This window comes from Antechinus flavipes, chromosome 5 (genome assembly GCF_016432865.1).
Source record: "Antechinus flavipes isolate AdamAnt ecotype Samford, QLD, Australia chromosome 5, AdamAnt_v2, whole genome shotgun sequence".
In the NCBI taxonomy this organism is placed as follows: domain Eukaryota; kingdom Metazoa; phylum Chordata; class Mammalia; order Dasyuromorphia; family Dasyuridae; genus Antechinus; species Antechinus flavipes.
In genome coordinates, this window is record NC_067402.1 from 13,738,498 (window position 1) to 13,754,729 (window position 16,232).

The following is a 16,232-nucleotide window of genomic DNA, read 5'->3' on the forward strand; positions in this document are numbered from 1 at the left end:
AAATAAAACAAAAACTGGAGGTTAAGGAAATTTCCATCTCCTAAAAAAATTCCACAATTAAATAAAACTATATAATACATATACTATTTGACCTACTATTGTACTAACCTTGGGATTCTTAAAGACTCTTGAGCTCCTTACTATTCAACATTTGACAAGTGAGTAAACCCAATATTCTAAAACCTTTTCACACCCCTCCCCCATGCAAAAATACCAAAACATCCGACTCCAATGATTACATAATTCTTTACAACTTTCTTGTGCCTGTTGTCTAGACAAGTTAAAAATGCTCATGCTTATCTGAACATCGTGGTAAGGCTGTTCACTTGTCAGTAAAATGTAAATTTTTTGAGAAGGGCCTGTTTTTTTTATATCCCAAGCATTCAGTCTAGTACACAGTATGCAGTAAGTAAATATTTAATGAGTGAACATCAGGGAGAATGCAACTGTTAAGTCCCTGAGATTCCCCCAAAAGAACTAATTTCCTCTTAACAAGTTTAAAATTTCTTACTCCAGGCACTTTTAAAATAATCTGACTTGTATATCTCTGCCTGAACTGCCCATCATATTTGAACATCTATTGGTAAAATAAAATGGTTAGCTTGGAAAGAATATTGCAATGTTTTAATTTCAAAAGCCTTTGGAAGGGATGACTTTCCTGCAGCTGCCCATCCCCAATTTTAAAGAAGAGGAAATAACAGGTCCATAGATCATGTGATGAGATCAAGGTCACAAAAGACAGCTCCAGGTAGAAGTGCTTAGCCACAGAACAAGAAGCAGAATATTTTCAGAGTAGAAAAAAGGTCAAAAGTTAACATTAGCTACAGTAGTAAATTCAGACTAAATGGAACATAATGAAGGGAGGGAAAGAGAATGAGATCTCTGCAATGCAGCCTTTTACTTCCAAAATTGTTCATTTGTGTATGAATAAAAAAGACAGCAGCATTTCAATGGAATTAACTTTTATTTGAAATGAGAGCAGACTTATGGTAAATTCCCCCCACACATATCACTTCAAAGGATTGTAAACTATATAACCTGCTTAACCCATTATCCCAATACCAAAATTTCTATGAACAGCAAATTATATAACTAAATTGCTATATTCAATAAATAAGGGTTGTCCTTCACTGATTAAGGGAACATTTAAACTGAATAAGGTTTTATTTTTTTTAAAAAAAGAAAAAAAACATAAAAACCACACTTTAATTAAATTTGCAAGGTTTAACAGATGTATTTCAAATGCAATATGTTGTGCAGGAGTCCACAAGCTTTTCATCTCTAAAACATAGACCTAATTTTTAGGGTTTAATTTTTATTTCCTTTCAAAAGAAATGATCAAGAATCATTTTTCTTCTACAACTTCAAACTTTCTACACTCAACTAATTTGACTGTTCCATGCCACCCCACATTTAAATTTGTCATTACTGAACAGTTTTAGATAGGTTACTATTTTTCTTAAAATAAACAAGCAAACAGTTAACCAAAAACAAACAAACAAAACAACACCCCCAAAACACCAAGTTATTTGTCAATGAAAATTTCTGTTATAATGTTGTGTACAATTCACACAGAACAAGCTTTTCAAAAACAACAATTTCTTTCCTCATTTGATTAAGATAGAATTTTTTTTTTGTAAAAACAAAAAAAAAAAAAGCATTTACAAAATGTATTAACACTGGGGTTTCTTTTAAGTTTTGTTTAAGATGTTTGACTACTCAAAACTACAACAATTACATCTTTCAGAGTATAATAAAGGGGTGAAAACAGCAATATATCAACTTAAAAAGTGTAGATTCTAAATAAACCAAAGATTTTTTTTAAGGGTTCTTGAGAGGTGGGGAAGATTAAAAGGTTGGAGAAATCCAGAAGAATTTTAAAAATCCAAGTCTTCAATAGCAACCGTTCAATTCGTCAATAGCGTCCTACAAAACAAAGAGAAAATATATTAAAGAACTGAAATTTTACCTTGACTTGGATAACATTCTGAACAGTGACAGTAACACGATGCAAAATTTTATTAACTTCTATTTTTTTTACATGTTAAGGACATTCAATAACAAGAATGACAAATACTGAACTTATATATGAGCTGCACATACTTGGGCTATAGGAACGGGATCTTGATCGTGATCTGTATCGACTGTAGTATGGAGAAGGTGATCTTCTTCTGTAAAAAAATCAAATGATCACTTAATGTATTTCCAAGCTTACAATAAATTATCACAAATCCATCCAAGCAGGAAGATAATTTTTCTCCCAAATCACTTTCCCAAAACACTGTTGCAAATTCAAAGTGGAACCAGAATATCAATTCATAAGAGATTCTAAAACAGTGGTTCTCAAAGTATGGTCTAGAGAATCCTGGGGATCTCTGAAACCCTTTTAGAGGGTCTACAAATTCAAAAAGAGTTTTTATTTCCAATATGATAAATGTCTATAAATATAATCCAGATAAACAAAAACGCTTTGGAGAGATCCTCAATAATTTTAAATAAAATAAAGATACTGAAAACAAAAGTTTGAAAACCACTGCTCTAAAACTTCAGCTCAGCTAAGAGTAGTATCTTGTTCACTTCTAGACTACACAAAATTTTCTATTGTCCTGATATATTTTAGGGGATTATCTATTAAAATGACTGAAATGCATTTGTAAATGCATTACAAAGTTAAATATTATTCATGAAAAGTCTTACCATGACATGTTATGGGAAAATTTGGTAAAACTTTTCAATTGAGTAAATGAAAGCTCTTCAGTATGAGAAAAAATCCAGTGTGAAACAAAATGGCATGGTATTTACTCAAAAGAGTACAGCAAGTGAATGACCAGTTAAGGCACATGAAGTCAAAAGTTAACTATTAAGCATTTAACTTTCAAAGAGTCAGTTAATATGGATTAAGTTAACAGGCATCAAATAGCAACTAAGTAATGTGCTCTTACATTTTCATATGTTGGTCTAACCTTGAAACAGTGACAAGACTAAAAGTTAAATACATGAATGTCAAAATATTGGTGACATTCAGCTCAAAAGTAAACTTTATTGTTGTTTGTCCTGAATCTTGACAGTGTTTCCCTCTGTGTAGCAAAGGCTCCCAAATGTGAAAAATTTGTTTAAAGGTTTAATTGTATGAAAATTTTATTAAGAAAAATCCATCCATCTATTAAATTTCCCCCTCTAAAGTAAGGCTCTTCCAGAGCCTGTGTTGGGCTTCTCCATTTAAACTCAAATCACCTTTCTACTTTTGGGGAGGAATAGTGTTCAGAAAAGCATTTAGCGGGTTTCTTCAACAACCCCTAAGACAAACTATTTTTGAGGGGAAAAAAAAAAAGAATCATGATTTCACTGTTATGTGCCAACTAAATATAAGAGGGCACATAGCTTAGAAAACTCCACAAGTATTTATAGAAAGCTTCTTGAAAAAAACTTCATTCTTAAATGTTAAAAATTTCCCCTTCAAACGTGTAGTATTCAACAAGCCTAAAAAACCCCACACATATATATTAAGTTACTCAACACAAACAAAAACTGTTACCTGTACCGGTAATCATATTCTTCATATCTGTCATATCCTCGATCATATCCTCGATCATAGTAAGAGTCACGACGTCTCCCTCCTCCTCCGCCACCTCCACCTCCTCCGCCACCTCCACCTCCTCCACTGCTATAAGGAGATAAAAACAAAGTTCATCCTCATGAATGTTTGCTTTCTCAGTCATTTCTGAGCACTGAAATGCTGGCTTGAAGAAGAAAAATCCAAAGTATATTAAAGTCTCACTTCTCCCTCCCTCTGGGGATTTTTTCAATGTTCTTTCTACCATTCTTGCTAACTGTTCAAGGATCCCAGACAACTTTTCTACACCAAATAAATGTTAATTGAATTTCTTAATTTCAAAATGCTTTCCCAGCAAGAACCAAGATAGGAACCTCCCTATACCTAAAGCCTTACAGCAACCACACCATCCCCAGGTCTTCCTTTCTCCCTGAGAGGATTCAGATCTGCACATACACAGGTGAATCTGAGGGGTTGGGGAGGAGTGGCAGTCAGGTTGTGGCTCACATTTAGGATTCCAGGTGCTTTCTGATCAGCACTTTGCCTACTACAACACTTCCTCTTTACTACCTGTTGTACATTAAAAAAAACTTGAAAACGAGTGACTTCTCCAATTCCCACCAAGTCATTCGCCCCACTCTATCCTCCTTCTCCTGCCCTGGAAGGGGAGAGGGGGGTGTCCACTTACTGCGTGGGCCTGCCCATGTAGATGCCCGGAGTGGGCGTATGCGCTCTCTTGGTGATAGAGTAATCCACGCGGATCCTCCTCCCGTCCAGCTCCATCCCGTTCGCCCTCTCCATGGCCTGCGGGACAACAAAGCTGGAGCTGGGGGCCACCTCGGGCTCAGCTCTTGGGACGACGGTGGGGGAAGGGGAAGAAAGGGAGGACCCCTTGGGTTACCCTGGTCAGGTGGGCCTGGCCAATATTCGGGCCTTGGACTGATCGGAAGCAGGGTTTGGTTCAACCTGGGCTCAAGGTCACTAAGACATTTATTTTAACCACGTAAAATCTAATTTTAAACACAACTGCCCCAGGACCCTCACCCACAAGAGTCGGAGTGAGCAGACCCCCGTCAATCACCTGCAACCCAGCCAATCGCCTCTGTTGGCGCGCTGACGGCCTCCCTCCTCTCCAGTCCACTGCCCCCTAGTGGCAATAAAAAGATCAAGGGCGGGGTTCCAGGAGGTGGTTGCCAGCTCCTAGGATCGGGGTCAGGGGTCGTGGCGGCTCCCCTGTTTCCACATTTATTACACACACCCCGCCAGATCACCGCACACGACCCGTGGTCCAAAGATCCGGGGCCGCCAGCGGCGGCGAACCACGCACGGCCAAGACATAACCTTTTGGCGCACCCTTAACTACGAACCATTTAAGAGTGATTTGTAACAAAATAAAGCACTTTAAAGGAGAACTCCGAGCTCCGGTTAGCCATGCTAGACTACGCCAGGCCCCAAGAGGCGACTAAACAATGTGGTGTATGTGTGTGTGTGTGTGTGTGGGGGGGAAGATGCTCTTCCCGCCGCCGCCATGTTAGGGGGCTCCAGCAGCCCAGCCCATCCTCCCTTGCTAGTTCCGCACATGGCGGCTGCCAGGACAAATTTTCTTTCCCGTGACAAGAGCGACACCTGGCTCCCGGGCCGCTCATAGCCGTGGAACAAGGCGGCCCTAGGTTGGGAAGAATGCCCACTAGTGGCTCCTAAGTGGTATTGCAAAGTGTCCAAAAAAAAAAAAAAAAAAACACAGCATGGCGACTAAGGTCGCCGCCATGATGACGCTCATGGCGCCTGGTTACGCACGGTCTTACGCACGCTTACGTACCTCCTAAACAGAGAAACGTAAGGAAGCACGCAATTGTGCGCATGGTGGCGCGTGGCGGGTACGTGCCCGTCTGCACGTAGCAAGTGCGTCAGCCACTGAACGCATGGCAGCAAAGAAACAACAAGGCGGCGCCTCTAGCAGCCGCCATGACACTGCAAACTCAGGGTGCCGGTCTATGCGTGTGGCACATTAACAGTAACTTCTCAAAGTCGTCCTTCACTGATCAAATAAGTGCATTTATAAATGTCATTTTATAAAAGCTGATGCAGAGGCGCGACCACTGCACTAGAATCGGATGGGGGCGGTCCCGGGGCTCTGCCTCAGCGCTGCCCCCTGATGGATGGACTTCCGGGCGGGACCCCGGCCTTGGGCCCTAGTTGGGATGTCAGGGCGGGGGAAGATGTGAACCCGTAAACACCTGTTATCTGTGTCTCGGGTCTTCAGTTTGCCAATTCAGAAGGACTGAAATCGCCACAATTAACCAATATATTAGTACACAGGGTTTATAGAAATATTATGTAAAACACAATCCTTTTTGTAAAAGTTGAGCAAAGAGTTTTCTGTGAGTTAAGCTTTGTTTAATAACTGTGCCACACTAAGTAAAACCCTGTAACAAATTTAAATTTTTTTTTTTTAAAAAGTGATTGTTTCATTAATTTATTAATTTTTTCTCCACATTAGCCTTGGCCATTTTGATTATATATTTTAAAAACCACTTACCATAAAACACAGAACTGTCATAAATATTTGCTTGTTAACAAGTCACTGATTTTTATCCAAACCATACTGACCAAAATTATGTCCCATCATTATCAGCCTACTCCCCATCCCACTGATTCTTTGTAAAAATGTTTCCCAATTTATTTTTTATATAAATTACAAAAAAAAAAAAAAATCCCCTTGCCTCATTCTCTTTAGGAAATAATCACAATTTTTCTGAAGCAATACAAATCAAAGATTTGTCAGTTGCACTCAATTTTAAATATACCAATGTAATTTAAACGAAATTTAGTTTTTTGGGGGTGGAAGAAGAGAGAAAGACAATCACTCACTTCAAGCAAGCATTATTTTGTCTTTCCATTGTAATGAAAACCTCAAGTATCCAAAATCAGAAAACAAAAATAGGACAAGGGGATAGGGCACCAGTGAGCAGCCAAAATGTACCTCAAGGTCCACTAAGTGTAACTTGTATGTAGCAACTACACTGCTATTAAGTGATGTTAAGTAACACCAAAGATATTTCAAACAAGCCTGGTAACACCCTTATTTACTTTCAGGGGTCAGCACTTCTTCAATGATAATTTGGAAAAAGAAATATCAGGAGTATATGCCATACTCCACTCTCAAATAAACAAACACTCAAGTTGACTGTCCCTTTTTCTATGAACTACAATAATAGGCTTCCTTGTTAACACAAATTTCATTGCAGCATTTATATTAATACTTGGTTCATTAAAATGGAATTGGACCTATAAAATATTTGCACATTTTAAAAAGTACTAGCCTAATAACAATATTATTAATACTTTGCAAACTCAAGACACACATACAAGTCATTACAATATTAAAGTCAACTAACTGCCCATTGAAAATAATGTTCTTATGGTACCGTCAAACAAACATTGTTTTTGTCTACTAATTTTTTTCATTTAAATTACCAATGAGAGGCTAGTTGTAAACCAAAAGAGAAAAATAGTATCATGATTTACTGGAAGTACTATATAAACATATCTCCTTCATTCACTGATAAATATTTAGCAACTATTTTAAATAACAAAATTAGAACTGATATTAAGCCAAAGTAATAGAGAAAAGGGATCCATATAGAATGCAAAGTTAACATAAAGGAGAAAAGAAAAATGTGTTACAAAATACTCAAAATGGAATTTATACCTGAAGATTATGTTAAATACTGTTGCAAAAATAAACTCATATGATTTTCAATAACTGAGGTAGATTAAAGCAGATAATTAAAACAGCAGTCAATCTGTCCCTTTGTCCATTTCCCTACCAGTCTCATTAAGTAATAACTCGAGCTCACTGCACAAGACCAGGTTTTCTGCAGGTTGCAATTCTACTGAACTGGACACAGAACTACTGAAAATGCTCTCAAAAGTCCTGCATTCTACAATTAAAAGATGAGCTAGGTCAGAAGAAAAAGGAACACCAATAACCAATTCAGGTTTTGCTGAATTCTTATAAAAATTGTTACCATTCCCTACATCTCTGCTGAAACAGAAGGCAAATGGTAATCCATAAAGTGAATGACTTGTTAGTTCTTTAAATATGCAGAAACATATCCAAAGCCCTATGTAGCTCAGAGGAAGAGACTTAATGTTAGGTCTACTTAACTAGTAGACTATACTAACTTAATTACTTAAATATGTTGCATTATATATTTCAGGTTGACAAATAACTTCATTACCTCCCAAAGTACATAAAGCTCAATTGTGTTTTTTAACTCAACTTGATCAACTTCTTATGAAAGACCAGCTTTCAAAAATCCATTATTTTATATTGGATTGCTTGCTATCTGGGAGTGGGGGCAATGGAGGGAGAAAAACTTAAAACACAGGGTTTTTGAAGGGTGAATATATTTCAAAAATAAAAAGCTATTAAAAATGAAAATTCAATGTATTCTGCATTCAGAAGAAATTTTTTTACATTTTAAAAAAGCATGGTAATAGTTTAAAAATAAAAAAATCAAATGAAACTGGCTTAAAACAAAGAATTTTAGTTTTTTTTTTTTAAAGACTATATTGGATTTACATATTTTTACCATGTTTAACAAAAATTGAGTTACCTGCCATATAGGAAGTGGTGGGAGTAAGGGGTGGAGTGGGGAATTGGAACACAAGGTTTTGCAAGGGTCAGTGTTATTCTTGCATATATTTTGAAAATAAAAAGCTTCAATTAAAAAAAAAGAGAGAAAGACCCCAACAATTAGCATATGACAGTGGGTTAAATAACCTAACCTAAACACTACTCGTGATAGGCCATTTGACTTGATTTGCTATGGTCTGTTCTTAAAAGATTATCCTAATTTAATTACAAATTCTCATTCTCACTATATATAGGAAAAACATCAAATATACCAAAAAATTATTATTACAATTACATTTCACCCAATAATCCATTGGGAATTTAATTCACTGGAGATAGTTCCTGGCTACTGTGTTCTCTTCAGAGATCAGGGAGGGGATCTACTTATGTTAGTACAACATTTTGATAAAAACTTTTATCAATCTGAATAGAGTGGCAGTTAAACTACTACACGATTATAGTTGCTTATATATTTGTCTACATATATATTTTACTTTTCATAACTAGTAATACCAGCCTCAGCACAAGATAGAAGAAATAATATTGCAATTATGTGTTGTACTGTTATTTGATAGTATCAAAGTGTACTATTGGAATGCTTTTAAAAATTGCAGATAATTGTATCAAACTGTGTTACTAATTTAGTTTGTAACTACTTAAATATGTTGCAATATATACTCCAGGTTGACAAAAGACTTTAAAAGTGCAATCATTCCACATTCTTTCTATTTTCCACAACTTTCAAGCTTTATAGGAAAGAACAAAGATCTTGCAATCCCCATGTACTACAGATGTTAAAGCATAAAAATAAAAAAACAACCTACCTCTTTTGAATCATCTATTCGCTCAAAATAAACAAAAGCAAATCCTCGGGATCGTCCAGTTCGCTGATCGTAAACCACATTGACACCACTCAAGGGTCCATAACGGGAAAATACTTCCCGAAGATCTCTCTCTGTTGTATACAAACTCAGACCAAATACTCCCAGACATGTGTTGGGGTCTGGATTAGCCTAACAAAAAAAAAAAAAAAAAAAAAAAAAGTCATTCAAAATGTCACAAAATACTCTCAAATTATATATAAATCACTTTGCCTAGAATTTACCATTCTTCCACAATTTAAATAGTATCACACTTTAACTTATACACATTAAACCTTGTCATACACAAGAAACCTCAAAACCTTCTTTCTGCAAACATAAGTTGAAGTGGAAGAAGAAAAATCTGGCACCCATTGAGATGGGTGAATTCCTAGTGAAGTATATCAATATATTTGTTCATTTCACAAATCTACTTTGTCTTAAAAAAAACAATTATGAAAAGAGGACATCAAGCATATTTATATTTTTAAGTCAAAAATAACTAGTAGGACTAATTATACTAAAATTGAGGGGTTTATGTGCATAGGAACATGGGAGAGAAAGAAAAGGAGAATGAAAGCTTTAACCCAGATTTTCCCAGAGTAATGAAGTACACATATAACCAAACATATATCCCTATAAATGTCACATTGTATTCATTTGTATCTTAACTTCTTCAGAGAACAAAGTCTCATTTACCCTTTCAGTCTACTCAGTACTTCCCACAATATCCGGAATGGCATACTACTATGTCAGCAGGAATGAAAATTATTTTCCTATGCTTGTAAAATTAATTTGTCTGTCTCCTAAATGAAGGGGAGGAGGGCCATGAGGTCCTATATACAAAATATAAAATGCAATGCCCTATTCTAACCAGAAAGAAAAGAGAAAGTTCATTACTTAGAGGCCCTCTGGTGGTGAAATGGAAATCTTTAGCAAATTTAAGAGATCTTTGAATTTATTTAAATTGTAATATTAAGGAAGAAAGGTACTTTCAACTACCTACTTAAAAGACCTCTGGTTTCAAGGTAAGCCATTGAAGCAGAAAGAAAAACATCACAGACCAAGTTAACAGGGGAACTAGGGGAAAAGTCTCAGAAATCTCAAGTCCTAGCCTAATGTAACCTCTCTTTCCATTATAAGCATAGGAATTCCTCAGGGATGGATCAAACCCCATAGCAATGGTCTCCTGGCAGGGTAATCCCCACCTCTAAAAACCTGCTAAGTGATTAAACAGAAGTTTCTGTTTCCCACCATTTCTCAGGCCTTAGTTTCCTAATCTCTAAACAAGAGAGGGAAACAGACAAGATCATCTTTAAGACCCTTCCAGCCCTAACTATCCCTATGGAGGAATCCAAATAATGCTCCTGCACCCTTCTCCCCTAACTCCCTCAACCCCACCCCCCCAAAGGGAAAATAAAGTAAAATGTGAACAATAAAAGTAGGGGGCTAATTTGAATCAAATGATTTTAAAATTACATACTCTGCTGCCTGTATGTCTTCTTCGGTTAGACATGGGAGAATGACTGCGACTCCGTCGACGACGATACTCTGGTGTGTATGACCTACTCCGTGATCGCCTCCTATGAGAATGAGAGTGGGACCTGGATCGAGTGTAGCGTCTATGAGAGTGTCTCCTTGACCTCGACCTTTAAAAGGAATAAGTTTAGTGAAAAAGAGCATAGAGTACCTGCTTCAATATGACCCTAAAGATTTCTTAAATGCAAAGTACAAAATAAAAACCAAACCAAATCTCTGCATTTATTTGAACTAGACATTAACTTAGAATTGTTATAATTTAATCAATTATGGAGATAAGTAATTTTGTGATACTGAACAAAAGATAACTGAGAAGCATCATTACTTCCAGTCTCACTGATGATAAAATAGTGCTGATGGAGAAGAAGAAATCAATTATTGTAATTTATTTACATATTTTAAGGAAAAAAAAGGAATATCCTTTAAGTACATTCTTTTGAAATTGCTGTCTCATGACAGAAATGACATGTGCTTTGCACATTCTTTGTCTCTTTTTTCCAAGTAGCACCATGTACTAACAGTAACCCCTGAGTTAGAGCCTGAGAGAAATTAGGCAACAATAAGGAATCTTAAGAAAAATGGAAAATTCACCCATAGCAACAGAACTCTACCTTCTATTGGGGCTGACTCTATTCTAACATATCATTATTATCATCACACTGGCATATGAGATCTAAAGTATCATTTTTTTGTTTTGAACCTAAATTAGAAGCCTATATTTAGGGATAAAGGATTTTAAGATAAAGGTGACTTGAGTTAAAGATGAGAAAAGAGAAACTTATTTCCCACTATTCTCCTATGGAGAGGAGAGGGGGGGAACCTGCAGCTTAAGATTCACAAACATGTCATGTTTTCTTCTAATACTCTCATTTTCATCTATCTAAATATCAACAACCATCCTCTAAAGTCAAATTCACATTTCATTTTGTTCAATGCCTTTCCTGAGTACACTACTGTCTTCTTTGATTTGCTCCTTGGAATCTTACAAAGCCTGATTTCTGCCTCACAGTATAGAACATATTGCCTTTCTGTGCAACAACCACTTCCTAAGCATGATTCTTCCCCAAACCTTAGGACAAATGTCCTGAGGACAGGGATCATTCCACATTCCCCCAGAGAAGCACCATGGCCTATATTAAGTGCCTAATGCTTAAAGAATTTTAACACTTTCCTTCTCTTTGCCCTTATGATCTGTTCCCCTTTCAATTTCTACAGATGAAGGGGGGAGCGGGGGGAGGGGGCTACCTGGGTGGCTTGTGTACAAGTTACTTAACTGCTCTGGACCTGCTTTTCCTCAATTGTAAAAGTAGAGAAGATGCTCTGTAAAATATAAAATCTCCCAAGGCTCTCCTCTCTTTTTAGAAATTCTCTATCTCCCTTTCCCCAAACCCTCTCTATGTTCTAGGAAAAATGTTCTCTGTAAGTTTCATTTGCCTCCTGAAATTGTTCTCCACCAATGTTTGTCACATTTCTAACTCATGAAATCTCCAGCTTCCTTAAAGACTCAAAATCAAGTGCTAGCTCTGGCCAAAAGGCCTTTTCTAAGAGCCCCAGATGCCAGGGCTCTATCCTACCAAAAATCACAATTTCAGTCCCAGAAAACACTTAATAAATGTGAAGATCTTCATCAATACAAAATAAAGACAGGAAGGTCCCCAGCAGCACTTTTTGTAATAGTAAAAAACTAGAAACAGAGGAGACACCTAATAATTGATACAAGTGTAGTGAAAGACAATTGTGATTGTCAGAAATTAGGAATATGGAAGTTCAAAGAAACATCATGGGATGACTTAATAAACTAGTGTAAAGTAGACTATGCAGAACCACCCACACAATTACAGCATAAAGATTGCAAACAATATTATGGAATGAACAACAAACAATAAACCAGTCTGTAAAAAAATTAATATGTTCTTGAAGAGACATTGAAGCTCTCTCTTTTCAATGAAAGGATAGAAATTATGAATGTGTAATACTCCATGTGCTCAGCTGATTTACTGGCTGATGTTGCTGAACTTCTTTTCTTTTTCTTCTGTTTTTATTTACTTATTTTTGATTACAAGGCACAGCTCACTGTGTAGGAGATTAGAAATGAAGATGAAATGAAAAAGTATGGAAAATGTTGTTCAAAAACAAAATGTTCTATGTACTGACATTTTAAGAAAGGAGAAAAATGCAAAGAGACAGGTTGAGAACATATAAATGTACAGAGACAAATCTGTGCTGAAGCAGTCCTACATGGCAAAGAGGAAAAAAGATGGACAATGAGCATCAAGCCCCCAGAAACTTGCACTATGTTCTATCTCCATCTTGTGGCCTTTTAGGATACTGTGATTGAAACTTGAATTATCAGCAGTATGGTATAATAGAAAGAATATCAGACATAAGGCAGGAGAGGTAGGATAAATTAGCTAAAGGAACAAGGTTAGGATGGATGATTTCTAGAGAATGATAGAAGACCCTTAACCTTTCACTAGAGTTAAATTGCCTTCCTGTCAAATTTAAAATTCACCTTCCAACTTGGTTTACAACTGCTTATTAAGAGATCAGACAAGCCACTGAAATTTGCTGGTCCTCTGAGTTTCAGACCAGAAAGAAGGTCTCATGAAACTAGAAAAGTCTACGATTCTGAGGACACAGTGAGCCCCTTCCATGTAATGCTCTGAATTATTACACTGCTCCATAAACTGAGAAGAATTTAGAAGAAGATAATTACATGGTTTCTACATTCAAGGATAATCTATAATCAAGATGGAAGAACAAAATCACATCAAACAACCGATGACAATATATAACTGATGGGATTATGTGTTAAAGACAAAATGCTCTGGGAGTAGAAGATTGGGGGGGAGGGGAGGGGAAAGGGAAGGCTAGACCCTAAAGAAATATGAAGATTCATTTCAGCTCTGACATTCTCTAATTTGATAAGCCAACATGGTATTTGAGGACTGCTTAATTAAAGCATATAATTATGGTAAATCTGAAACCTAGAAAGCTCCATTCCATAGCCAGTTAGGGACAAGTTGGTCATTCCTAGTCCAGTATTCTTTTCTATAAATCAAACTACCTCACATGGTCCTGAGAGTGATAGGAAAAGAAATGGGCTCTCCTAAATTAGTTCAAAGATCTCTTCCAATTGAATCCTGCAGTTTTATGACAACTCTGTGCAACAACTGCTAACTTGATATTCTAGGACCCAGAAAAAATTGGGGGGGGAGGGGGAAGAGGAGAAAGGGAGGGAGAACAAGAGGGAGCAATAACCTTGAGAAGTCAATAGCATAAATTCTTTTCCTTGGGTCCCTGGGCACTAATTACAATCTTAGTTAAATAACAGGAAAAACATCAGCTCCAACTTCATTTATGGGCTCCCTGTCTACTTTCCATTCTTACTTCAAAATTAAGGATAAAAAGAAAAGGGGGAGGGCGGGGGAAGGGAGGGAGTATATACATTAGATGCCTATGGAGAAGAGGGGACTAAACTAATATAACAGCTGTTTCCATCTTCTTTATCCCCTCTTTTATCTTTAGTCTTTCTTCTGTATAATTTCTTACTGGAGAAGTATTCCATCATGGACTTCTCTATTAAAAATGTTCTTTACTGCAAAATAAAGGGCTTCTTATCTAAACAATTACTACCTGATTTTTAAGGAATTCTTGGTTTTTTGTTTTTTTTTTAATTTTTTTGGACTTCTATCACATCTTTAAGGCAAAGAAATGGAATCACTATTACTTGTACTGACAGAAGCAGGCAGTGCTAAGTTGTTAATTCAAAACAGTTTTGGAAAATATATTTTTTATGAAAAATGTCTTGAATGAACCTTAAGTGTATTCATTCTCTAGATGGCTGTAATTTTAGTTTGCTTATAAGATGTAACTGTTCAAAAACTGTATCATGCACTTAGCCTGAGAAAAAGGAGAGAGAAGCCGGCAGAACAAATAATTGCCTAAGTGAGAATGTTAAAAAAGAAAGCCAATTAGAATGAATTTCCATAAAATGGGGTTATATTATAATTCATGTTTTCCTAATTTTAAAAGTTTCTTAATAATCATATCTCTTATTCAAATGATCATATGTGCCCTTTTCAGATCCCGGCTTCTTCTATTTCTGAAATATCAAGTCCCCATTATGCATTCTGATTATTAAGAACTACACTATGTTATTTAAAAGAAGCAACTTCTAAAAGTGAATGAACAACATTTCTCTGGATCCCTTTCCTCCATAGTCAGTATATATAAAGCATGGATATCACTATACTATACAATGATATGTCATTTTATTAGCACCAGTATTTTGACTTGCTTTGTTTCCAATCTGGAAAAGGTTCCCTTCTGCTTAGAAAAGCTAGTAGTCCTTTAGAATTGGGAGCTCACCATACTGACATTAAACTTATTAAGGTCCCCCAATCACCTCAGACCATTATAACTCAGAACCTCAGAGCTGAAAGCTACCAGCTTCAGACACCAAAGTAGCTGGAATTACCAGTGTGAGTCCCCTAATCACACTTTTCCTCTTAGATCTTACAGATATATAGCTTTAATCCTATGTCAATGTTCAACAGAAGCTGCAACTTTAGTTTGCTTATAAAATAAGAGATTCCAAATATAGGGGGGAAAAAAAATCTCATTTTCAAAAATTTAACACATTCAAATTAGTATTATACTTAACAAATGTGCTTTGTGTTTCAATTATTTATTTGATTTTAAAACAAAAATAAAAATAGCTCTTCCTTGGAGCTTTCATTTATTCCATTTTTCACACTGGCCAGTCTATCCTGAAGGCAACCAGGTGGGACCACCCTCCTCCCCCCCATACACACAGTAGCTATACATAATAAAATTAGTTTAGCTCAAAATTCAAAACTACCAAACTCAAGAGATCTGCCAGCATTAGCTTTCTCAAAAGCTGAGACCACAGACATGTGCTAAAACAAGCCAGGCAATTTTCTCTCTATAAAAAGTAGAAGCTTTCTAGATATTTGGTAAATGAACAAGAAATTTAAAATTGCATAAAATATGTAAGGAGTGCAGGTCAAGCATATTAAGGTTGATTAATTCTAGTGAATCATTCTGGCACTATTTTATAAAGATATAAATAACAATCATATGTCTACATTTGACTACAATCTATTATTAATCAGGCAAGGGCATTATCAAGGATATTATTTATATGCCAACTTTATATACTTTAGAAATTATCAATCTGACAAAACCCAACAATTTTAGGCATCTTCATGCAATGAATTAAAATTAGTCAAAAAACAACAACAAAGATCAAGTAAAATACCTTGAGTACAACTCAAGTACACTTACCTGGATTTTGATCTTGACCGAGAGTGGGATTCGGAATGTTTAGAAGCCCTTGATGGACTACGAGATCCTGACCTGCTCTCGGATTTTACACGAGCAGGACTTCCCGCTGGAGATTTTGACTGAGAGCGAGACTCCTAACAAAGAAGACAGTATTACAAATGGCAATGGTCATGCAGATGCCTAACACCTAACATTTAAGTACCGTAATTATATTATATTGATTGCTCCTGAAAGACAAATGGTTAGGCAACACCCTCCAGAAAAAAATTTCAGCTCATTAATAGCCCATTGTTAATACTGCATACTGTCCTCAAATAATTCCCTACTT

General features: G+C 36.3%; 1 protein-coding gene across 1 annotated transcript in view; it reads right to left on the reverse strand.

Moving 5' to 3' along the window:
• Positions 1–945: 945 nt before the first annotated feature.
• The window catches only part of TRA2A (transformer 2 alpha homolog), a 28,615-nt gene continuing 13,328 nt past the window's right edge, over positions 946–16,232 (reverse strand). The window contains exons 2-8 of the mRNA XM_051963481.1: positions 15,905–16,038; positions 10,539–10,704; positions 9,020–9,208; positions 4,242–4,357; positions 3,536–3,664; positions 2,104–2,171; positions 946–1,926 (exon numbers count right to left, since the gene is read on the reverse strand). Coding sequence (XP_051819441.1) covers positions 1,916–1,926; positions 2,104–2,171; positions 3,536–3,664; positions 4,242–4,357; positions 9,020–9,208; positions 10,539–10,704; positions 15,905–16,038 — 813 coding nt within the window. The 3' untranslated portion in view covers positions 946–1,915. The remainder of the gene's footprint in view (positions 1,927–2,103; positions 2,172–3,535; positions 3,665–4,241; positions 4,358–9,019; positions 9,209–10,538; positions 10,705–15,904; positions 16,039–16,232) is intronic.